The 26,447-nt window shown below is 36.3% G+C and overlaps 1 protein-coding gene and 1 pseudogene across 1 annotated transcript in view; both read left to right on the forward strand.

The window, feature by feature from the left end:
* The first annotated feature begins 1,872 nt into the window (after positions 1 to 1,872).
* Positions 1,873 to 26,447, forward strand: part of UBE2G1 (ubiquitin conjugating enzyme E2 G1) — an 84,748-nt gene continuing 60,173 nt past the window's right edge. Inside the window, exon 1 of the mRNA XM_016138806.2 lies at positions 1,873 to 2,386. Within this exon, the coding sequence (XP_015994292.2) occupies positions 1,873 to 2,386 (514 nt within the window). The remainder of the gene's footprint in view (positions 2,387 to 26,447) is intronic.
* On the forward strand, positions 12,882 to 13,000 carry LOC118604561 (annotated as a pseudogene).

Raw genomic sequence — 26,447 nt, forward strand, 5'->3', positions numbered from 1 at the left:
ACTCAAGCGAGGAGAAAGGCCAGGGGAAATTCTAAGAGGACTTTTATGTAGAAGGCATGGCCCAAAACAACCAGCCCAGATTAGAGACATAATATAGAGGCTTCCAGGAGTGAAACTTCTAAGAAAAAGAACTTGATAGACTACAATAGCAATCAGGTGGGATAGGGAAAAGAAGGATCTTGATTATAATCAAAATACTGTAAGAAAAAAACTATAATTACAAACCCTAGCTCCCCTTCCCCAATCTGTGTAAGGAATAAATATAATTATAACCCATTATAATATTTGGCTCTCCTATTTAACATTTATAAATTCACAATAGTGTTAATAGTGTAAAAACTACTTATTGATAAAACTAAATATGATTTAATTACACTAGGAGAATAAAGAATGAGAGGCAGCATAAGACAGTTAAATTCTTATCAATTACAGCAAGAATAAATACATAAAGTCTAAAATAGATAAATCAAGAAAACAATTTATCATTTAGAATAAATGAAAGTAATTACCAGAAGAAACTGCTGAAAGTGATTGACTCTGGCAAGCAGGATTTGGCTATGAGTCTTAATATACTGATTATGAAGTATGTATTCGCTATTTTGATAAAATTAAAAGTTATTTTTAAAAAAAGATTTTCGGTCCAGAAAGGAGGGGTGTTGTTGGACATGATTTATTTATTTATTTATTTATTTATTTATTTATTTATTTATTTATTTATTTATTTATTTTATGGTAAAGCTAAGGAAACTTCAGAGCTCTTGTGAAGGCTGGAATTTGTTCTAAGGCAGAGAGTAAGCCATGTTGCAATAAGCAGCAGTTCGGATACACCACCTAAAGAGAAAGGGACAGATTCCCCAAGCCTACAGTTATTTAAGATTTATTTTCTCATTCAAATAAACAGTCATTTCATTTTCAAACCTTATTTTTAAAATTCTTTTCCTTAAAAAGTCTTTCAAATTCTGTAAACTTTAGGCCTCACATAACCTGGGTTAGCCCCTGGGGATTTTGTCCCCCAAAGAGTTTGGATTCACTCATAATGTTTATTTGTTTCTTTTAATTCTTGTTCTAGGGAGAGAGTAAGAGCAGTTTTCTCAGTAATTTTTATAATAAAAAAATTGTAATGGAAACTCTCCTCTATTGGAAGTCAGAGACTTTAAGCCCTTTGACGGTAGGAACAGAGCTGTATTTCTGTTTCTATAGTTCAGACGCAAGTTAATACAGGTTTTATAAATATTTGTTGACAGAATAGGTAAATTTGAGTGCTATGAGGTATTCCTCTTCTTTCTGCTCCATCTCTTTATTGAGATTGTTTTATGCAAAACAGAAGGCTGTAGGAATGAGGAACAGAGGAGGTAGAGTTGAGTAAGGTTACTTTTTCCAAGCTCTAGATCCCACACTTTGATTTTACATATTAGATGCCTTTCTGAATGACATTTTGAATTGCGTTTATCAGATTTTGCTAATCTCAACTCCCCTTACTCAGAGATTATTATTAACGATGTTTAAACATTTAGTACTATGAGATGCAGAACATTTTGGTTATTTCAAGAATCTTTTTGTGTATTCTTTCTGTAAAGTGAATTATCAGCATATGTTGAGTCTATTTTTGGTGCTTGCTTAAAATGGGGCACACCAGTACTAAATTCGGCTTTAACAATGACTAATTCGCACACCATGTGTAGTGCGTTAGATGGCTGTTGGGTGCTCGCCAACAGCTAGGCATCTACCACTTCTTTCGGCCCCTTAGCTTTTGAGCCACTTGCTTCGTCGCGGAGGCGATGTCTTGACCCTCCGCGACCTCTTTGTTATGGCGTCTGCGGGGCGTCTACCGCCTGAGGCCCTAGCAGTCTGCGGGGCGTCGACCTTCCCAAGATGGCGGCGATCAGGGCAACTGCGCGTAGGGGGCGGGATTCCGTCGCCGGAGGCGGGGCAGGGAGGCAGAGGGGTAGGGCTGGCGGGCGGGTTGATCCCTTAGTAGGCAGCCACAGCGCGCCTGCGCGAAGCGGCCTTGCGCGCTGTGAGGCTGTGGCGGGGGAAGGCACCGGTGGGGCGGACGGGCGGGTTGAAGGAGGGAAGCGGCCGAGCGAAGTCCCAGTGCGCGCCGCGGCGGCCCGGGTACCCTCCCCTTCCGGATGTGAGGCGCTGCGAAGAGAGCTGAACCGAGCGGACTCGCACCGGCAGCGAGGCGCCGCTACCGCCGCCTCAGTCCGGCCTCCTTCGGCTTCGGCGCTCCCGTCGTGGGGGCCCGGGTTCCTCAGCACACCCAGCTCCAGCAGCCCCCAGAGCCTGTCCTCGACCCTTCGAAAGCCCCGGCGCCTGCCCGGGCCCTTGGCGGGGAGGATGACGGAGCTGCAGTCGGCACTGCTACTGCGAAGACAGCTGGCAGGTGAGCGAGACGGTGGCCGGCCGGGCCGTGATCGCGGCGAGCCACCGCGGCTTACCTCCTCCTTCCTCCCGGGCCAGCGGCCGTACTGCCGAGGGGGAGCGGCAGCCGACGGCGAGCTCGGTGCGGGCCTGGGAGGGTGGGGAGCCCGAGGCGCCGGTCCTGGCCGGGCCCAGCACTTCCCCAGCCTTCGGAGGGTATTGGGGGCGGGGGACGCGCCCCAGCCTCAACGCTGGGACTGGGCCTGGCGCCCTGTGGAAAGGAGGGGAGGCTGTCCCCTCCCCCACTGCTGGGTGGGACGTTGCGGGGGAGGGGCTGTGGTCCCTAGCCCGGACCGACCCTCCCCGGAGGGGCGGGTCCCGGGCTCAGGTGCGGCGGAGGCCACTGGACCCTCGGGGGCAGAAAGGAGCGCCTGGGCCTGACCAGCTGCAAGTCCTCGACTCGGGTGGGTAGCGGGGGGTGAGAGTAGGCGTAGAAACTGGCCCTTAGCGGGATAGGTGAGGCGCGCAAAACTTCTGCCTGGGTAGCTCCGGGTCCGCGGAGTTGTGGCGGACAACAAAGCCCCTGCCTCCGTGGCCTCGTCGCTGGCGCGCGGGGGTCTGAGAACCTGGCGGGGTGCGGGACACCGCCTCGCCTGCCTCTGCCTGGCACGGTCTCCGGCTGCGCCTCCCGGCTGGGGGAGGGTAGGAGCGGGCAGAGGGGAGAACCGCTCGCTGGCCGGCTTCGGGCTTTGTGCTCGGAGCAATTCCGGCTCTTGCGCAGGCCTGCAGAAAGCCCAGGCTGCGGCCCGCGGCCTATGGCTTGGGGCGGCGGCCGGGTCTGCCTCCCGAGAGGTGCCTACGTTCCCCCTCCCCCATTGTCCCGGCCTCCGGCCGTTTGCGGCTTCCAGGTTGACTTTTTAGGGGGTTGGCTCCTACTCTGCTAGGACCGTGTGAGCGGAGCATGCGCGCTGGAGTCCTACGTGTGCAGAGTGTAAGGGGGGAGGCGGGTTGGTGGCTTCACAATGCCGCCCCACGTGCTGCCAGATTTAAAGAGAAATGAACCAGCAGTTACGCCTGATGTCCAGCGCTCAGTGTATGTTCTTAGTTCGGGCAGATTTTCACCTCTCCTCTACAGCCAGTATCGCTTAGCCCTCGGCAGAAGCCAAAGGCTGGAATGAAGAAATCTGTTTTTGATTTAGATTTACTGATAGTTTGAAGTGTTAGTTAAATCGCCTTTATGGTTTTTTAAGGAAAAGGTTGTCAGGGGCTGCTACAGATTGTATAATTAGGTTTATTATTAGACCATGAGCAAGCAGGTTTGGACACGTATTAAAAGTTCTGGATGCTCAGGGGGAACGACTTGAAGTGAATGGAGTTCTAGTGATACCTATGTTTACCAAAAATGTATTGGAAAAGCAATGAAAATATAATAACCTTGTTGCATCTTATATTTGCAAACACATCTTACATGTCTGTATAATTTTTTGGTTTGTTTTGTTTTGGAGGAATTAAGATGTTCTTTTGTCTCCCTAAGAATTTTGTAATCAATGTTTTCATGTGGTGAACTATTACTATATTTTAATATTAAAATACTAAATTAGTATTAAAACAGTACTCAACTCTTACGTAATGAGAACAATACACATTTTAAAAGATGTTAAAGTTCCGCAGTTACTAAGAAAGTAAAGTATGGCTAATAACCATGTTAGCAGTAGCAATATTTCAAGTATATTTCTTACTCGTTTGAGAACCAGCAATAGATTTTATAGCCACTTGGTACAATTCTGCATTCTTTTTGACATTATTAATCCCAAATATTGATAAAACATTTCCCAAAGCTCTTAATGGTTGACTTTTTGATAAGGTACATTAAATAAAATATGCTTTAAGGTCGGAGAGGAGGAAGATTTTGTTTGTAATTTTTCAAGCCACATAAAGTGATTTAGCTGCTCTTCTTGCTTTCTTGATCAAGAACAGACTCTTCTTAATATTTTCTTAAATTTTTGAGGGATTTTAATTAACATGCTCAAAATGTACAGAATAGTAGGCCAAGGCAGTGGATTAAGTGAAATGTAAAAATATCAAGTTTATTGGAAAGACTTGATAACTACATCAAGGACTTGATAAGTACATCGTTTGAGCTTTATTCTTCAAATATCATTTGAAAAGAGGAAAGAATGGTAATCTGTAATCTCTTGAAATCATTTAGAGTGAACATTCGGAAGGGTTTATAAAAAATGCTTTAAAAATCTTAAGATGTATTGAACTTAGTAGACACACAAACCTGTAAGCCATTCTAGTTGCTAGAATTTCAGAAATTTACAACAGCAGAGGCCAATAATGGTTACATTTACTGAGCCCTTGATCTGCTAGTCCTTAAGGATTTTACTTCATTACCTGAAGGGACAATTTATTGTGTGTGTGTGTGTGTGTGTGTGTTTTGTTTTGTTGGTAACTGTAATGAAGAACCTAGTTAATTTCAGAGTTGAACAGAATGGATTCTTGGGTTGCAGTATCTCACCTCACCACTACTGACATTTTGGGTGGATTATTTTTGTGTGGGCCTATACTGTGCATTATAGAATGTTTAACAGCATTCTTGGCCTCTGCCCACCAGATGCCAGTAGTACACCCCTTTAGTTGTGACAGCCAAAAATGTCTTGGTTGCCGAAGGTCCCATGAGGGACAAAATTATCCCAGGCTGAAAAATCACTGGTTTAAGGTGTTTTCGTTAAGACAGTTATGGCTATTGTGAAGCAAGTAAGAACACTTAACAGATTCATGAAATCAGATAAGTTGTATATATCATTATGGATATTATTAGACTATGACTTATTCCTTTGCGAATTCAGCAGTGACAATTCAGCTTTTGCAGTGCATTATTGCTAAACACTAAAAAATCCCACAGCACAAGGAGTAATGTTAAACATTTTTATTTTTCGAAAAGTTATTATAAGCACTGGATAAAAATACAAAGACTACAAGAAGGTATGGTCTTTTACCCTGACCCAAAGTTTTTTTCTTGGAAGCAACCATCATAGTTAATTTTTTGTGTGTTTTTTCAGAGAGATTTTCGTAAATATGTTACATGAACTAACGTTTATTGAGGTCTAACAGGTACCAGGTACTGTGTTGATTGCTTCACGTATATTAATCTTCCCAATAAAGAATAGAGGCTTAGAGAAGATAAGTAACATGCCCAAGGTCACGAAGGTAGGTAGTGGTGCTGCTAGATTCACATTCTGGACCTCCTTATATGAGAGACTTTGTTTTTAATTGGCTATATTACTTCCTAGGGAGCAGTAATTAACGAAACCATAAAATAGCATTTTGTAAATTTAAATATTCAAAGTTAATTTATCCAGTCACTACCAAACTGACTAGGAAAGCATTCTCATCTTAATAAAAGTTATTGTACTAAACAATACATATTAAAATCTAAGTTATATTCTTAAGATAATCATAAAAAGATATTTTAGCCATTGTCAATTTAAGATCATCATTCTGCAGAATCAAGGAAAGTGTCATTGAATTTAATGTTATTAGAAGAAGGTAGTGCTAAGTTTTTTGCTGTTTGGCTGTTAACTCTGATAAAAAAAATTAGAACTGATTGGACTTATTCCCTACTCTAACCGGAATAAAATTTTATATATGACGTCAGTTATATGGCATAAAGGGAAATTTTTTTACATATCACTTGAGGTTAACATTGATAACATAATTTTTCAGTAATGATAGGTACCTTCTCATAGGCACCTGTCATTCCAGAACCAGGAAGAAGAATCTTTTTATATAATCACAATGAAATAATTGAACTTTTTTTACTGTAGAACTTTTGATTATGGATTTTAAAGTAATCTGGAAAATTTCCAAATCTTTGTCTCCTTGGCTACCCGTATAAGTAGGGTGTTGTGATGAGTTATGTATGTATCTCAGACATGATGTGCTGTAAAATCACTTGGGAGTTTGTTAAAGGTACAGATTCCTGGCCTCTGCCGTCTAGTCTACCTTTCTTGATAGGGCCCAGCAAACCTAGTTTTTACAGCAGATCTTTAGGTAGCTGTGAAGCAGTTGTTCTGAGCTACACTGCAATAGGTGCCTTAAGCTCTTTTCCCCCTGGAGCACCACCAGCAGGTAGCCCAGTTGCTAGTGTTTGTGATGTGCTGTGTTTCAGAAGAAAAACCTTTAAGAAGAGTAGGTAGAAAAATTTAATATTTCTTATTGCTCTTTCTAGAATATATTAACATTTTGACACACAGTTTCATTAACCATCTTAAGCAGGAATAGAGTAATTGATTATTGACAGGGACATAATTGATTATTGGCAGGGACATAATTGATTATTGACAGGGACAACCTAGTGGTAGAAGATTCTGGATGATGAGCTAAATATTAATATTCTTAACATTAACAGTTGTTAACCCACATATTTAGAAATGGAAGAAAATTATAAATAAAAGTAAATTACATTCCATCAGACTACTAATTGTTTAACAGAGTTTGGGAATTTTTATATCCAGAAATTACTGCACTATTTTAGAAAGATTGTAGGCTGTTACATATTACACTGAATGCGCTGTCAGAAAAAAAGCATAAATAAAACATTGTGGTTGAGGGAGGAGTGTGGGGTGATATACAATCTCTATAGTGGAGGGAGCATCAAGGAATTATGCATCTGATACATTACAGAATCTAAAGTAGTCTTATTTTGCAATATATGCATATATCAAATTGTTGTACACCTTAAATGTACATGTTATACATCAGTTATATCTCAATAAAGCTGGAAAATTCTTAATTTTTTTAGTGAATAAATTTTTTTAACGTTAGGGAATAGATGATTTTTTGTTATAATTTTTGTTAATGAATATTTTCGATGGAATTTTATGATAGTGGTTTAATTTTTTTAGAAACTACTTCAGAATGAAACATGTTTTCTACATTAGTCTTTTAAATGGATGATCTCATTTTCTAAAATACTGTAAACTGTATTAAAATATTGAGGTAAACTATATATTTTATAGATATTACTGTAGTCTACTGTATTTCCTATAAAGTACCAAAGTTGATAGTTATAGCGTATAGTTTATATAAGTTAATACAGATATTTGATGAGAGTCTCCATATAATTGTAAAATTAGAAGCCTTGATTATTAATCAAGTGATATCTAGTATGGAAACTGAAAATTCATTACCACTATATTATTGTTGCTTGTGACGTTTTCTCAGGTGAAGAGTGTTTGCATTATTAAGATGAGTTTCAATCCTTGGGTTATTTGATCTTGGGTACTTAACTGCAAGTTTTTTGTTTTGTTTTGTTTTGAGGTGGGTACACTAATTTGTTGTAAACTATAGTGTGGATGTGCTCTTGCTTCAAGCAAATAAAATACTAAGCATTCTTTTGTTTTAATAGGCTCAGTTCAACTTAAGATATAGCCAAATCAAGGTGTCATTTCTCTTAAGAGTATTAGGGTATATACTCTAAGAAAAGTTTGCATTTTTCAGTGCAGGGAAAAACAGTAATTAGAATTAGCATGACAGATCTAAAGTTGACAGATTTAAAACAAGGTGTTTTTGAGAAACAACACTGTTGAAGATTTCCATATGAACACGACTTTCAAGGGATTTGTAATTTTCAAAAAAAAAAATTTATAAAGAACCTATGCATGCTCACTATATGGATATATAAACTTATTAAAAAGAGGGAGGAAGGCAGAAAGGAAACAAATCATTGAGTCACTTCAAAATCTGTCACTCTTCATGATCCTAGGACTTTCCATACGTGATCATACTCAGTTCTCACATCAAATCTTTGATGTAAATATTAACACCTTTTTGAGATAAGGACATTGAGGTTTATAGTATATCTGGTAATTTCCCCAAGATTACCCTGTTGGAGCTGGTTGTCAGAAATAGGTCTGTCTGCTAATGAAACCTGAACCCTTTATCAGTGTTTTTATTTATCTTAAAACATTTTGGTGGTTCCTAGACTCCTTAGGGAATCTAGTCAAGAGTTAGACTTTCTCCTGAGAAAAGTGCACACACACAATTCTGGATATAATTTCAGAGAGATTTCTGATCTCTTGAGTGAAGCTCATTGATGCGTATGTAATGCTGTCTTTCATCATTCATTCAGCAAATTTGATGCCCATTTTGTGTGCTATAAGGATGCCAAATGAACAAGTTATTGTTCTTATATTCCAGGAGTTTGTAGTTTGCAGAAAATTCCATAAGGGTTGCATGAAAGTATTAGAGAAAGTCAGGGAAAGCTTGTTTCTACCAGTCTGGTTCATGGAAGATTTTGAGGAATTGGTGGCATTTGTGCTTGACTTTAAAAGGATATGTAAAATTTGATCATATAGAAGTAGGAAAGTAAGGCCGAGTGAAAAGAACAAGCAAGTTAGAAGGCTTGTGCTGAAGGCAATTCAGTGTCGTTAGAGTATATGAGAAACTGAACTAGTGGGAAAACAATGTTTAGAAAGATTGGTATTTGTGGAAGACCTTAAAATGTTGAATTATAGAATTCTGTTTGAGGAGGGGCTAGTGATATTATCAGACTGTTTGACCATTGCTTCTCAAGTTATCTGTGGTGAAAGACCAGTTTTTAAAAAATTTCTAGTTCATCCTGTAATGATACTTTGAGAAACAATAAAAATGAATTATTAGAAAAATAAAAATAAATTTGGGTCCATACTTCATAATATTAGGTTCATCATTTAAAATGACTGTCAAATTGCTGTATGAGTTTCTACATGCTTAACTCTAGCTTGCTGTATCATGGAGCAATAACAATTTGGTGGATTGGTACCAGTTCATGGACCACACTTTGAGTAGCACTGCTTTGGCTAGGGTAGAATATGACATTTAGATGACATTCTCTCCATGAGGACAGAGATTTTTGTTTTTGCTTATTAACTTACACATCACAGGTTCCTAAAAGGGTGACTGAAACACAGCAGGCAAACAATATTTACTGAATGGATTAGAACTAACATACTAGATTTTTTTCCCTAAGGACTTAAGCACATATGAACTAATTCTTCTGAGGTAGAAAGTAAAACAATTAGAATACTTGCATTCAGTAAACATTAAATTCTTTCTATATGCCAGGCCCTAGGGATACAAAAATTCGTGATACAATCCCTGGTTTCTCCTCCTAGTGGGGAAGGTAGACTTTTATAAACAAATATTGGTGGATAATTAGCATATAGCTACCTTACCGCAGTAGTATAGATGTTGTAGCCCTTTTTACATGTCTGTTCCCCACCCCGCCCCGCCCCGCCATGTCTTCAAAGTTTATCTTTGGTTCTCTACCTCAGCTACCTGAGGCTTCCTTTCTGGGTGGCTGACCACATTTTCCAGAAGAGGAAACTGAGTTTGGCTTATTCACAGTAGCAGAACTAAGACAACTAGGTTTCATTAATCTCTAAGCCTGTCCTTTAACTATTTAAATTAGGTCTACATAGAAAATATAAAAATGCTTTGATCCAATAATCCCTTTCTTGTTTGGGTCTTAGGGTGTCTGTAGGGTCATAAGTTATTTTGATTTTCTTATTTTGAGGATGAGTTACATGTATTTAAAGTAAATGTCAGGTAACCCAAGTCAAGATATTCTAGAGGAAAATGGCAAATGTATGTTTCAAAATAATTTTTCTAATTACAAATGAACTTTTTTTTTATAGATTTGGAAAAAATAAAAACGTACATGTGCTATGACATCAGCTGTCCCTTTGCAACCATAAATAATATTTGATTATTTTTCTTTTTATTGCATTTTGCCTTTTTTAGTAAGCAGAAATTCTGAAAGGAAGAACTTTTAGTGTTAAAGATTTATTTTATTATTTGTTAATTATTATTATTATTATTATTATTATTTAGGCAAGGCAACCCTTGGTTGATCTCACAGATTGCAAGGGCCTTGTCAAGTTTACAATCTCTTATTTTTTTAAATTTTTTATTTTGTGCGCCTACAGCATCTGGTCTTCCTAGGTGGTCTCCCATCCAAGTACACTAACGAGGCCTGACCCGACTTAGCTTCTGAGATCAGATGGGATCAGGCTTGTTCAGGGTGGCAGTGGTAAAGATTTTAGTGGAAATCATAAAGTGATTTTTCTGAATTTGAGTTCATTAAAGTTCCCACACTTGATTCTCTAAGCAACCAAACACTAGATCAAGATCAGGTTATTTCTTAAAATTTATTTAGCAAGTAAATGGCAGAGATATATTTCAAACTCAGGTCACCTTTTCTTTCTTTCTTTCTTTCTTTCTTTCTTTCTTTCTTTCTTTCTTTCTTTCTTTCTTTCTTTCTTTCTTTCTTTCTTTCTTTCTTTCTTTCTTTCTTTCTCTCTCTCTCTCTCTCTCTCTCTCTCTCTCTCTTTCTTTCTTTCTTTCTTTTTTTTTTTACCAAGACTCCTGCTTTTAATACAGTAGTACACTGTTAAACTCAGAGAACTTTGTGACTTTTGGAAGGGGAACGAACTACTGTTGTTCATGGCCTCACATCCTCTGTGCTATAGGATTCTAAAACTAAAATATCTGTATTTCATGACTTATGTAGAGAGGGGTGTTACTCTGAGACCTTCCTTAATACTCTTTTACTCTATGTAAGTAGATGATAATATTTATCTTAAATATATATATATATTTTTAAATGTAGCAGTGCACAGGATGGTTTGTGTTGTCACCATTAGAAGTCTAGGACTTTAGCTGAGCTAACTTCTTATTTCAAACCGCTGTGAACGTTTTTGATATGGTAGTTCCCTGGGGGAAATACTATTATTTTTTTCAGTGGCTTTTTGGTTGTTTTTACATTTCTCCCTTAGGATTATACCTTTGCTGCAGCTTCTACTCTTAGCATTTGCCTGGTGGAAACAGAACAAAACTGTCATAATCCAGTTTGGTTTATATTTCACTCTTGCAGGTGCAGCAGTGGCACTGGTGAAGGTACTGTGCTGCTTCCTTCTACCCTCTTCAGGGTCTAAGGCATATGGTATGCCTGTTGGGGAAGCAATATCACTGTGATAGGCTTTAAAAAATATATAAATAAATGTTAAATTTTAGAACAGTTTAAAATTTACAGAAAAATTATAAAGATAAGTACAGAATTCCTTATACCCCACATCCAGTTTTTCCTTTTAACAGATCAGCATGGTACATTTATCACAATAATGAACCAGTATTGATACATTATTATTAACTAAAATCTATACTTTATTAAGATTTCCAGAGTTTTACGTGATGTTCATTTTTCTGCTCCAGTACACGGATACTATATGGCATTTTAGTTGTCATGTCTTCTAGTCTCCTCTGTTTTGTGAGTTTCCTTATTTTTCATGTCTTTCATAGTTTTTAGGAATACTGGTCAGTTATTTTGTAGAGTGTTCCTCTCATTGGGATGGCTAATGTTTTCCTTATGACTAGAGTGTTTATGGGTTTTCAGAAAAAATACTACAGACGTGGAAATGTATATGATATCCTCAGGACGACACTGGTGAAATGAACCTTGATCACTTGGTTAAGACAATGTTGGTCAGGTTTTTCCACTGTAAAGTTTCTATTTTTCCCTTTTACTAAGACCATCTGACATTCATGTGGGAAGGAGGGATTAGGTCCTACCTCCGGGAGGGGAGAATATCTGCTTATATTATTTGGAATTCTGTAAGGAACATTTGTCACTTCTCCCATATTTGTTAATTCAATCCTCTTCAGTATGGACTTGTATATTTTATTTTATACTTTGGGTTAAACCTGCAGGGTGGGTGGAGATACATATATATGTCAGTTACATTGATTTGGACTGGCAAGTCCAAAATATGCAGGGCAGCCTGGACACACCAAGGGAAGAGCTGATGTTGCAGTTCAACTGGGAAGATAGTCAGCTGGCAGAAATACCTCTTTAGGGGAGGTCAGTCTTTTTTTTTTTTTTTTTTTTAAATTAAGGCGCTAAACTTATTGGATGATGTCCACCAACATTAATAAAAGATAATCTGTACTCAAGAGTCTACTGATTTAAATAGTAATCTCATTTGAAAAACACCTTCACAGAAACACCTGGAATAATGTTTGACCAAATATCTGGGTACTGTGGCCTAGCCAAGTTGACATTAAATTAACCATATATTTATTGCGTTCCTAAATTGTTTCAGCTTTGGTCATTGAGAGTTCTTTCAGGTTGGCTTCTGTGTCTCGTTGACATGCACTCATCCTTTTAGTTTTTGAATGCTTCCTTATTTTCTGATGACTACAGGATATATCTTTGCACTCCCCCCTCCACATACACACAGTATTCCATTGTATGGCTAAAACAAAATTCACTTTATTAAAAATTTTTTAAATTATAAAAATATTGCATATTCATGGAAAAAAACCCAATAAGTTCTGCTGAAGAGAATATAAAAAGTAAGCCTTCTTTTCCATTCTCTAGAAGGTAATGTATAGTTCCTGCTTATGATTTTCACTGTACCTTATATACCTCCTATTTATGAATTTACTTCTCACTATAAAAGATAAAGAATATAGTCTACTCCCATGCCACCCTGGACAAGGCTGATCCCATCTGATCTCGGAAGCTAAGCAGGGTCAGGCCTGGTTAGTACTTGGATGGGAGACCACCTAGGAAGACCAGGTGCTGTAGGCGTACAAAATAAAAAAATTAAAAAAATAAGGGACTGTAAGCTGACAAGACCCTTGCAATCTGAGATCAACCAAGGGTTGCCTCGCTTAAAAAAAAAAAAAAAAAGATGAATTTAATGTAATAACACTACTCTTTCCTCATTTTTGTTATATATGTAACTTTTTAAAATGGTTGTCTTTATTTCTCTTAATAAAACGATTTCTCAGCCTTTTATAGGAGTCTCTGCTATGAAAGGTAATTTGCTCACTTACCCTTTAATGATTTCCCCCTTTCTACAAATTTTGTTATTTTTATGTTGTCAGGTTTTATATTTATCTTCTCTTTTATAGCTGAAATAAGTCTTATTTTTGTCTACTCTCAAAAAAGGAAAAACAGAAAACAGTATTTATAGGATTATGTAAATATACTCATTATAATATCAAATAGTGATTTTGGACCTAAAGAGAAGCTGGATTCTCATTGAAACTTTGCCTGTTGAAGGAGAATGATTAAATATTAAACTCTTCCTTCTACCTTCACTTAGTTCTTCTGGCTCATACTCGGTACCATTTTTCTCCTACCCCATGTCGTCGTCCTCTTATAATATTTCTTAATTTTTATAAAGAGTGTGTGGGTAGTAAATTTTGAGTCTTCGCATATTGAAAAATGCCTATTTTGTCCTCAGATTCGATGGTTTGGTTTTCTGGGAATTGAATTATGGGTTGAAAATATTTTCCTTTGTAACTTCGGTGTCATTGTTCCATTGTCTATAATGTCCAAAATTCCTTAATGTGTGGACAGTAATAAAGAATGACTCAAGTCAGTCTAATTTTTGTTTCTGTGTAGATACTTTTTTGAAGTTTTAAAGAATTTTCTGTATACTTGGAGTTATAAATTTTTACCCATATGTGTCTCTTAAGTGTAACTTTTTTAATTAAGTGTTTTGGAGTCTGGAAAGTAGACTTGCAGTGGGTTCTTTTAGGCTGAAGGCTTAGGCCATTTTTAGCTCAGAAATTTCCCTCTTTTTTGTCATCCCCTACATTCCTCTGCATTATCTTTGGAACTTTTACTACTCAAGTGTTAGAACTCTTTGATCTCATTTCTTTGCCTCTTCAAAGATTTCTTCCATTTTATTTTTTCTTTATTAGTGACTTGGTCTTCGGCCATGCCTGTTTTGTTATTTAGATTGGCCATTTTTCATTTTGGCAGTTGTATTTCTAATTTTCAAGAATTTAGTATCCTTTTTTCCTCTCATAGAAGTCTTTTTAATAACAGATTTATTAAAGTTTAATTTGAATACCATAAAATCCACTCATTTTGTGTATAGCTTAGTACATTTTAGTAAGTACATTTAGAGTTGTACCACCATCAGTACAATGTAATTTTGGAAGATTTCCATCACAGAAAGAAACTTTATGCAGTCACTCTCCTTTCTCAGCCCCATACCCAGGCAGCTTCTATTCTACTTTCTTTTCCTATGATCTTACCTTTTATGGGTATTTCATATAAATAGATAATATGTGTTCTTTTTGTGCATGGCTTCTTTCACTTAGCATAACGTTTTTAAGGTTGAACAGTGTTTAGCATAGTATATCTGTTGTTACAGCATCATTTGTTTAAAACTATCCTTTTCCTGTTGAATCACCTTGGAAATTTTGTTAAGTCTGTTGACCAACCTATTGTATAGGTGTCTTTGGTGACTGTATTCTGCTACATTGATCTGTATGTAAATCCTTATACCAATATCACAGTTTCTTGTCTATTGCTGTATAGTAAGTCTTGAAATCATGTAGTATAAATCTTCTCAGTCTGTTTTTCTTTTAAAAAAAAAATGTTTTGACTTTTTGAAGTCTTTTCAAGTTAGTTTGACAATTTCTACAAAAAAGTCTGTTGAGATTTTGAGTCGAATTACAGTGAATATATAGATTAACTTGAAGAGAATAGACATTTTAACAATATTGAGTCTTTCCATGAACATGTTATATCTCAATTTATTTAGTTTTTAAAAAATTTTAGCATATATTGCAGCTTGCCATGTATAGATCTTGTACCTGCTCTGCTAACTGTTATACATAAGTATTTCATGTTTTTAAAAAAATACTGTTGTAAATTATTTAAAATTTTATTTTCAAATAGTCTTTTAGCGTTGCTAAATTGAGTTACCAGTTTTTAAAAATATTTTTCTTAGGATTTTCTAATTATGGTCTGCAAGTAATCACAATTTTAATTCTTTACCGCCTTTTATTTTTCTTATTACACTGGATATGGTATGCAGTACAACATTGCATTGGATTTGTGTAGTGATTTCTTGATTCATCTTTCTGAATCTGGATCACAGTTACTATATTCTGTTCTTGAACTCTTAGCTTAAGGGCTGTTGGTGGGTCAGTTCTATATTTCTCCAGTTGTCACACTGGAGGTTTTTTTCTCTAAATCATTCTTTTAGCCCTTTCAGTAATTTTATAAGCACATAATTCCTCATTAAATTTCTTGTTAAAACACCTGATATATTTTCTGTTTTCTGCCCTGAACTTAAGTAAACATCCATTTACCCATATGAACCCTTGGAGATACACAGACAGGTGCTTAACATCCCTAGCTATTAGGGAAATGCAAATCAAAACCACAATGAGATACCATCTCGCACCTGTTAGAATGGCTATAATCAACAGGACAAGTAATAACAAATGTTGGAGAGGATGTGGAGAAATAGGAACCCTCATACACTGCTGGCGGGATTGCAAATTGGTATAGCCACTATGGAAAGCGGTATGGAGGTTCCTCAGAAAACTAAGAATTGATCTACCATATATGATCCAGCAATCCCACTACCCAAAGACTTGAAAACTCATATCTGAAAAGATATTTACACACCGATGTTCATAGCATCGTTATGCACAGTGGCCAGGACATGGAAGCAACCAAAGTGTCCTATGGTAGATAATTGGCTAAAGAAGCTGTGGTACATATATACAATGGAATATTACTCAGCCATAAGAAGAGATGAAATACTGTCATTTGCGACAACATGGATGGACTTCGAGAGAATCGTGCTAAGCGAAATAAGTCAGACAGAAAAAGTTGAAAATCACATGATATCACTTATATGTGGGATATAAACCTAAAAGCAACAGATGAACAGGACAAACAAGCAGACTAGTGGTTACCAGAGGGTACAGGGTACAGGGGGGAGAGGGTGGAGGTAGATGGGGGTAAATGGAGTCAAATATGTGATGACAGAAAGAAATCTAACTATGGGAGGTGAACACACATTGTAAATAAATATATGCCTGAAACAATGTCACCATAAAAAATAAGTAAATACTATTGGGTTCGGGAGACACTAAAGAAATTGATCCTTACAGAAAGTACATTTAGCAGGGGGAAGATAGTCAGATTTGTAATTACCTTAAAATATGAGGATGATATAGTAGGCGGAGTTGGGGAAAGCATCACAGAGGAAGTGATGTCTATGCTAAGATTAAAGGATAATTAATAGGAACTAGCCGGATGTTGGAAAAGGCCAGGACATGGGGGAAACTAGAATAGGCCCAGGGTTGTTGGGGGTAGTGATGGCATCAGTCATTGAAGAGTATTAAGCCATTTTATGTATCCATTGGGAGTCTTTTTAGTCATAAGACCTCATTAGGGCTCTCAAGAGGATGTCTGCTCTACTTTAGGTTTACTCTCAGTTGGCCACAGACTATATGTGACTGCACTATAGGTAGTTGGCCAGGGAATGTGGTCTGAGATTTGCTGCTACTATATTCAGTTCTGCCAAAATTAAAGTCTTTTTTGAGGATTTACTGAAGGCTCTATAGCCAGTTCTTTCTTCAAGGGGTTCTTGGTTGGATATTTTTGTCTAAAATCTCTTGAAGTTGTACTCAAAATTGTCCACACATTTATGGAGGCGGGAGGGAAGATCTGTCCTTTCATTTAGATTCTCATAGGGTTTTGAAACCACCTGCCTGCTGATCTCCTTTACTCCCCTTGACCTGCAACAAATTGTCATTGTCTTGGACACCCTGAAATGCCACTTTAGACTATAGAGTGCTGCACACATACCCTACATAGAGATTTCTTTACTGACTTGTGCTTTAGGTGATATTGCTGTCTCTATCCGTGGAGGTAAGCTATCAGCAGCAGCCCTGTGAAATTCATTTTGGGTGTTGTGAAGATGTTACATTACAGCGTCCTTTTTAAAAGGACCTTCAGGAGTAAATTCATTCTTGTTAGCAGTGCTAATTCTAATTGGAAAAATAATCTTTTCAAATTTAGTGGCATTTAGTTGGTTAACTATCCGATCATATTTCTTTTTTCATATTAGCTGTTAGAAATCTTGAATACATTGAACTTAGGTAGTCATCAAAATGTTAAGCATTAGAGCTGAAATTCTAGGCTGGTAACCTTGTAAATGTTGAGGACTCTTATAGGCATTTTTAATCCTTTTTTATATTATCTGTGTGCTGATTCCATTTAATGTACCTTATTTCTCTTATTCTCATCTATTTCTAATTTATATTACTTTATGTTTTATGTATCTCTAAAGCACTTTATATTTGAGGGCAAGATAGGATATTTTTAAACAAACTAAAAAAAAAAATAAACTAAACCCTCTATGTTTAGAAATTTCCTCTTTGGAAAAAATTTTTCTCTCCTGTTTCTCTATATAACACATGCTTTTTATTTAGGAACATTCCTTTTCCCCACCTCTGTTTAGTAAAATAAACTAATTCTTTAAGGTAAAGGACTGGTTCAAAAGTTTTTGTTCCTTAGAAATCTCTGACATTTTATCCCTTGCAAAATAGTTGTTTGGGGTTGTTGGCACTGAGAATGTGTAGGGCCTGACATATTTTTAGTGAACTTTTATCCTTTCTGCTCAATATTTTCTTTATCCTCAAGGCATTTATCATTTTGTTCTTGGCTATGATTTTTATGTATGTATTTGCCCTTGCCCTTTTGTCTGATATTAACTGGTCAGTCTATTTTTCATACCCTGTTTCTTAATCCCCATTCCCTCAGACATGTGTAATCCTTTGTAGTGATTATATTAAGACATCTGACAGATTTGGTACATGGTAGCCATGTGGTGGACTGGATACTAGTATAGTTGAACAATTACAACAGTAGTGCTGTCTGGCTCATGTTAACTAGGATTGACATTCTGCTGGTTGGCATTGGGGTTCCTGAACTTGATTGATTCAATTCCGAAAAAATAATCACTTGGATGAAGACATTAGTGTGTACAGTGTTTGTAGGAATCATATGAATTGAGTAACTATTTAGGTTAGTTCATAAAATCTGGATTTAGAAAGTTTTTCATAATTGAGAAAATTAACTAAAATAATTTAGATGATAGTATTGGCCTTAAAAAAAAACTTTGCCAACATGAAGTCAGGTAGACCTAGCTTAGCAATCGGTAGCTTGTGAGATAAAGACCTAAGTTGATCGCCTTTTGTGTTAGTCATAATAGACTAGGTTATGCTGTGGTTAACAAAACACACAAACCCTAAAATCTCAGGGGCTTAAAACGCACAGGTTTGTTTCTCATTGGCTCAGGGTGACAGTGGTCTCTGCTCATTAAGGTTACGCACTAATTGTGCAGCCACTGTCTCAGACTTTGCCAGAGAGACTCTTTTTGGAGGCTCTGTTTAACCAACAGTTAAATGCTTTGGCTAGAACTGAATGGAGGAACTACTTCTTATAAGTCATTGGATAAATCTGGTCACAAGATGCTTCCCGAACACAGGAGGGTCGAGAAATAGTCTTACTCATGTGCCTACAAGGAGGGAAAACAAGAAATATTTGACAACAGTACTTGCTTGACATAGAGTAGGCACTCAAGTAAATATATGTCAAGTAGACGACGTTGTTCAAGTAGCTGCTAAATTTAAATTTCTGTAAAGGATGTTAGAATGGGAATAGATGGCAGATTATATTAGAACTAAGTAAGCGTTTTATTCTTGAATTTCTACAATTGTATCTGCTTCTTCATTAATACCTTTTCCTTAAGTATCTGTATTCCTTTTCTTTGTTCCTCCTTAACTCCTCTTGAAAGTATAAGTTATATAGATGAAACTGTAGTATCTTGAGTACTTTGAAGGACCATAAAACTATTGGAGTTTATTGGCTATCTAATCGATATATTTAAGATTATTCCAATTTAGATCTAGATACATTTTTCATGCTATTGTTGACTAGTATTAATATTTAATGTCCATTGAATTAGTATAAAAATGTTCTATACATGTAAGACCTTCTTTCAGTAGGTAGAAATTATATCTAAGATGAGAATTAAAATTCATCTTCACATTAGTGGCAGTAAATGATATTTTTGTATTTTAAGGGTAGTCATTTTTACAAAGAGAATAAGTTGGAAGTTGTATAGCGGTTTTGAATACTATATTGTTGAAATGCCAATAGCAGATGTTAATATCCTATTAGTAATCCTGATGTAAAACTAGTTTGGAAAGTTCAGTCTTGAATTATTTAACCCTTTGTATCCAAATTATGGGAAATGTTTATTTTATGGTTTCGAATAGAACCATAGGTTGTTTTCTTAAATATAGCTTGCTGTGTTCTTCCTCCCCCTTCTCAATTTGAGTCTCTGGAATTTGTTCTATTTTTACTTGTGGATCCTCATACCAAAGCTGTCTCTGATTTCATGCTCTGAAGATCAACAAGAGATGTTCTCCTGTAAGATGAGAATTGCGAAAAGGGGACTATTAGAAGAGTAAACAAGTCTTAGTAAGTTGGTAAACGTTTATTGAGTGAACTTTTTTTCAGGTAAAAGCAGTACTGTGCCAAATGTCTCTTGGTACTATGACTAAAACTAATTCAACAATAAATTCAATGGCTGGCTTTATGCCTGGTAAGTACTTACTAGAAGTAATTTTTTTTTGTATTGTTGAAGCTTTATTTTCTATGTTTAATTTTTTAACTCTTTCAGGGAATCAATAAAAGTAATATATATGGAATATTTACAAATCGTTGGAAATAAGCCAGGCCTGTTGTATTAAAAGTATGCCTTGAAAATCAGTTTCTGTCTGTGTTTTAATTGTAAAATGAAAATGAAACGATACTGTTTAAAATTCAAATTGAGCAACATATTTGTCAAGGCCTTAGAATCTGCTTCGGGGCTTGTGTTGAAAGGATTGATTGTTAGAAGATTCCCTTTGCTAAACAGTGCAGAGAAAACCTAAGGACACTTTTTTCTCTCAAAAGTAATGAACATTATGTTGTTTGTTATGAGGTTGGGGCTTGTGTTTCTGATTGCCCATCTGGTGCTATCATTCTTGTTCTTTCTGGGTCTCTGGCCTGATATGACATCATATGAGACAGTCATTATGATGAATTTATTTTGCAAAGTGGACTCAAAATTTTCAGATAATTATGTTTTGAAGTTGAACTTTAATCTTTATCTCTTGGGCACATAGTGAATGTAATAAAGCAAAACTTGTTTGAATTTTAAATTGTAGGAAATTTCTAAAAGCAGGCAAAATACTTATTCAGTATTTTCCCACACCTTATCTCTCATCACTTTTACTCTTTAAATTCTGTTTTTTCGTTATTTTCATAGTTTGTTCTTTGAAATTAGTATGCGCAGTCCTTTCTTTTCCCTAAGATTTTTTTTTTTTTTTTTTAGATTATGGCATTTTTCCTCTGAATTCTGGCTGCTCTTCACTCCCATTCCCCCCACTCAGCCCCATCTGTGGCATGGTAGACTTACTAGACTTGGACAGGTAGCCATACAGAACTTTGTTAGTTGGATAGATAGTTGGGTATACTTTATATTGATACTGGAATAATTAGGAGAGAAGGGATAGATAGGAGATTTCAGGAGAATGGGCCACAGGGTATAATATATATTACTTTTTCCTACTAAAAGGAACCAAAGCTTCATGGAGAAATGGCTAGTTCATCTGGGACTGGGAATGTTCAGAACTTCTTGTCATACCAGAAAGCAAGAAAGCTATCAAAGATCACTGGGTAGGTTTCCCACTTGACAAATTGCTCACTGAGACTGTTTAATTGGATAAAAAGAGTAATAATTATGGATGAAAACATATCAGCTATGTTAAAAATTTTTACTTCATAATATTAAACAACAGCAGCAGCAAAACAACAAAACATCTTAATGGTCACCTTTGGAAGATGCTGTGGGAACCAGCTTATTTTGAAGGCAAGGGGAAAGAATCAAGCATTCATCTCAAGACTTTCCTGGATGATCAAATAGTTGATAAAGAGAAGCGTTTCTTTATTATAGTACTTCAGATAAGAAATGAAGTAATAGAATATCACCATTTTGCAACCTGTAATGAAGTAGGTCAAGGTAACCAATGATTATTGAAAACACCTAAAGCTAATAAGTGAAAGACTGACAGCACCTGAACTCGCAGATCATAAAAAGAGGGAGAAACCAGAGGTGTGCCTCTTGATGTGATGCTGTGCACCACCTGTGAAATTTTCTTGCAAAAAAATTTAAATCTGAATCTGATCAAACTTCTAGACTACCCATTTATAGCAAATACACAGTTCAGAAGAACATATTCAAAGACACCATGGAAGGATACAATCAGTGAAATCTAGAAGGAAATTCCGTAGGATGTCTTAGTTTCTTCAACAAGTGACAAGAAAAAGCTTAGGAAACCTGTAAATTAAAAGAGACATATTAACTGAATACAGTGTGAGAATCTTCTCTGGATGGATTTTGATTCTAACCAACTAGTTGTAAAAATGGACTTACAGAACAAAAAGGAAAAATTGAGCACTGGATAACTGATACTAACAAATTATAATTTTTCTTAGCATGTGATAAGGTGGTTATATTTTAGAACTTATACTAAAATAATGGTGAATAAAAGTATGACAACTGGAATTTAATTTAAAATTCAGGTTGTGGGAGAATGGGTGGGGATATGATGAATAAGATGGGCCATGTGGATAACTAAACCTGGATGATGGGTACATAGTAGATCATTTTACTCTTCTACTTTTCTGCTGAAAATTTGGTAAGTTTTTAAAATGGTCATATAGATTTATGCTTTGGCCTTATCTGAATTGCATAAAATTCAATCTTCATGTGTGAGGTAAATGAGTTTTCTCAATTGTTAAATTTTTTCTCCAGCTGTTTAAGACCAGTAGAACTTTTTGGTGATGGTGTTTATAATTTGAATTATCTGTGAATCTTAAATTCATGCCTTATTTTTCCAAATGTAGGATTACTCTAATTTGCCATCAGTTCATGCTTGTGTAATGATACACATTTTACCAGGATGTACTGAAAGCTACAATATAAAACATGATATAAACATCGCAGAACTATAAATTTATCTGGAAATTTAAGGAAAACCATGAATATTGACTTAAACATGGATATATAGCATAGAGTTAAAAATGAACATTTTGCCTTAATTTTTAAGATAACAAGATTTGAAAAAATTTTATATTTGGAGATATTTATGATTCTCTGTAGTTATTAGAGTTTATTTTGTCAGCTTCCTAGTTTATTCATGTGCCTTGTGTTTGGGCTAAAGATTTTTTTTTTTAAAATAGGATTAAAATAACTTCTGAGACCTATTTCTTTTAATTTGACATTTCCTTCAGTACTAGGGCAAGTTTTATTGAGAACCAGAACCATTTTTCATATTATTCATCGGGCTTCTCGATTATAGATTCTTTGAAGTATAAACTGTTATGTTGCATTCTCAGTGTCAGTAGCGATAACTATACTCTTTATTGAAAACATTCTTGTTTTACTATTTATTTCTTATATTAATTTGCTTTGTAATTGAGGATACCATTGGCTTTGTCTTCAGTAAATGAAGGATTTAGTGTTGTTTTAGAAACCTGCTAGAGTACCAATGTATTTGTTTGCTTCAATTTTTTCTTTTGGCTAATAGTCATTGCTATTTTTTTTTTTTCCAGAGACATCCGCAGAGCTTTAGTCTCCTGAGTTTATATCTGTTGTAACTGAAGAGAAATTTACCTGTAGTATTTTTTCCCTTTCTGAAAAAAGAAAAGTTTAAAGAAGAATATAGTGAAATGTCTCACCCTCTTATATAGGAAAAAAGGGCTTGGCCTTGTTTTAAAGTTTTATAGGTTTTAAGTGATAGGATCACATAAAAATGATGTTAACATAGCACTTTCAACTTAAAGTGCTGGCACATCAAGTTTAATTTTATAGCCTTAACAAATATTTGAGTGCCTACTTTCTAGCCATAGTAGTGCTTAGACACTTTAAAGAACAGAACATGAAAATCTTGCTGGCACAGAGTTTATTTTTAGTGTAGGAAGACAGATAATAAACTAGATAATGAAGTTTAAAATGTGTTGTTAGATGGTGATAAGTGCCCTGGAGAGAAAATAAAGTGGGGAAAGGAAACGAAAAGTTGGGGGTGGAGCATTGATGTCTAGGGGAAACGTTTTCCAGGCAGAGGGAGTAACAAGTACAAAGGCTCTGAAGTGGGAGAAGGGGCTTGATTCTCCAGTGAAACAGCAAGGTTGGGGGTTGGTGGATGAGTGCGGTCCTTGTAGGTAAGGACTTTGGCCTCTCTATGAGTGAGACAAGGCATTAGAAATTTTTCAGCACAGGAGTCGGGTGCTATGATTTACATTTTAATAGGATTGCTTTTGGCTTACAATGCTGAAAATACATAAACTACAGGGAGACAGGGCAGAAATAAACAAGATTGGCTATAACCAGTCCTATAAGACTTTAGCAGTAAGTCAGATGAGATATGATATTGGCCTGGATGAGGATGGTGGCAGTGGAGATGATAAATGGTCAAATTCTTGGTTATATTTTCTGAATAGTGTTTTCAGGATTTTCCGATGGACCAAATTTTTTGGGTAGTGGTGTATATGTGAGAGAATGCATTTAGGATGCCTTCAGGGTTTTTGGTCTGAGCAACTAACTGAAAGGATGGAGTTGGCATTAATTGAGATAGAAAAGACTGCAGGATAAGGTGGAGGAATTACCAGGGGCTCAGTTTTGAATATACTAATTTTGAATTGCTTATTAGACACGGACGTAGAGAAGTCATATAGGCAGCTTACATATAATCTGGAATTCAGTGAAGAGGTTTGGTTTAGAGACAAACTGGGAAATTGTTAGACTACAGATTGTATATAAACCATGAGACTGGATGGGATAAGTAAGAGAAGAGAATCAGGACTAAGTCATGGGGCACACCAGCATAAAGAAGTCAGAAAAAAGTACTAGAAACCAGGGAGAGTATGTGGGAGGAGGGTAGGAGTGTCAGGGAGGTTAAGTGGAAAAACAGAATATCGTCTGTAAGCCAAGTAAAAGTTTCAAGGAGGAAGGGAAATCAGCTTTGTCAAATAAGAGATCAGTTAAGATAAGGACTGGTAAATGACCACTAGAGGTGAATGGTGACTTTGAAAAGGACAGTTTCAGTACATTGGTAGGGACAAAAGCCAGGTTAGTATTAACTTGAGAGAATGGGAAGACAGGAATTGGAGACAAGGAATGCATACAACTCTTAAATGTTGTGGTGTAAAACAGGAGTAGAGAAATGGGACAGTAACTGGAGGGAGCATGGGGCCTCATTTTTGTTTTTATGAAGGCTGGAGAAATTTGTTGATGGGATTGAATTCAGTAGAGAGGAGAGACTTGATGACACAGGAGAGGGCAGGAATTTTTGGAGCGATGTCTTTGAATGGGGGGAATGCGATGGGATCTAATTACTGCCCAATTTGGAAGCCTTAGCTAGAAGCAGGAGCAGTTCATCCAAAGTAACAGGAGAGAAGGTGGAGTAATAAGTATATGGGTAGAGATTCAGGGAGAGGATGGATTTATGTAGAGTGGAAAATTTTAATACTTAACTCATAGGATTTTTGTATTAAATAGGTTAATACTTGATTATAGAACATAGAACATAGTGATCAGTAGTTGTTGACTATTATTATCATTGTGCGATGGTAACCGTAAACGATTTGGTATATGAAATTGTTAAGGTTGTAATATTTGTTTATAAAGTTAGTGTTATTTTCATGACCTTAAATCCTTAAATCACTTGTGTAATGCTCTGGAGGTAATTGGCTTTTCACTTGAGTCAAATGATCAGTCTATAATTATTTCTGGTTATGCCATCATTTCTTCACAAAGATGCTGGCCACCAGAGGTGCTACTCACATAGGATATCAACATAAAGCACATCCAGGAAAGACAAGATTTTTTACAGTTCTATTCAGAAACATTGTAATTTTACATGCTATGTTTTTGGAGGTGTTCGGTTTTCTTAAATATGTGAGTACAAGTCCCTTTAGCAAAATTGTAACATCATCTAATAGAAAATACAACTTTTTAATATTTTGATTAGAAGTAGAGAAATCCATATGTATCTTTATGTAAATTACAATCGCAGTTTTGGGACCAGGTGTAAAGCTCGGGCAGCTAACATAGAAATATTAGCAGTAGAGTTGGAACCTGGAGATAACTTGAGAAATCTACTCAAATTCTCACTGGTTTTCACTTTATTCTTTTGAAAATGAGATGGAGAATACTTAAAATCTCTTATTAATTACATCAGCATTGTTTTAGGATGATGTAGGAGATGAAAGGTGAAAATGGGAGGTTTGGAGAAGTCTTTTCAGAGAGTCCAGAGGTGCTGTTAGAGACTGGGTTTCTTTGATGGAGAGTCAAAGAATCCTAGGTTCTGACTGGGTTGTTGAGTAAGAAATAATAAGACTGAGGGAGATAGATTTGGTAAGACAAGCTTTTAGGGAACTTTAATGATCTGGGAAAGTTGGGAACTAGAAAGCAGAAAGTTAAAGAGGAGTTGATTTGGATCAAAGGATAATTGAAAAGGATTTAAAATTTACTGTTTGAAATAACTTTATACCTTTGGACCTAACTTGTTTTCATAAAAGTGTGTTTTCTAGAACCCCTCACTTGATAACTGAATGTCCAACATTTGAAAACAATATTTGAGATATAAAATAAATGTTTAGACATGGACCTTGTGGTCTACAAAAGCATATCAAACTAAGAAGTAACATAACGAAGATGAAAATTATGATGCTATAGGTTTTCAAAAGAAGACTGCCTTCAGTGAAAAAGGCTTCATGGAAGGAGTAGCATTGTGGGATGGCCCTTGAAAATGGAAGATAGAAATGTTGATGAGGCTATTTCAGGTAACAGCACATATTATTAGGGAAAAAATCATGTCTGTACCCGATATATAGTTGGAGTTAAAATTAAATCCAAATAAAAATTTCAGAGCAGTTTTTCTCTCCTCTTTTATTTCTCCTAATGAATTCTTTTGAAGTTTGTGGGTGAGTTGGGTGGGAAAGGGAAAAGGATGAGAGAGTAAAGCAAAAATAAGCTATGATAAAATAATCAACCATATAAAAATATTACTTTCTTTGATTATGAAAGAGAGGATGTGCTTAAACAACAGTAGTATAGAAATGAAAAAAGCTGTAAGCACATGTAAAAACTGAACAA

This window comes from Rousettus aegyptiacus, unplaced genomic scaffold (assembly GCF_014176215.1).
Source record: "Rousettus aegyptiacus isolate mRouAeg1 unplaced genomic scaffold, mRouAeg1.p scaffold_m13_p_6, whole genome shotgun sequence".
NCBI lineage: Eukaryota > Metazoa > Chordata > Mammalia > Chiroptera > Pteropodidae > Rousettus > Rousettus aegyptiacus.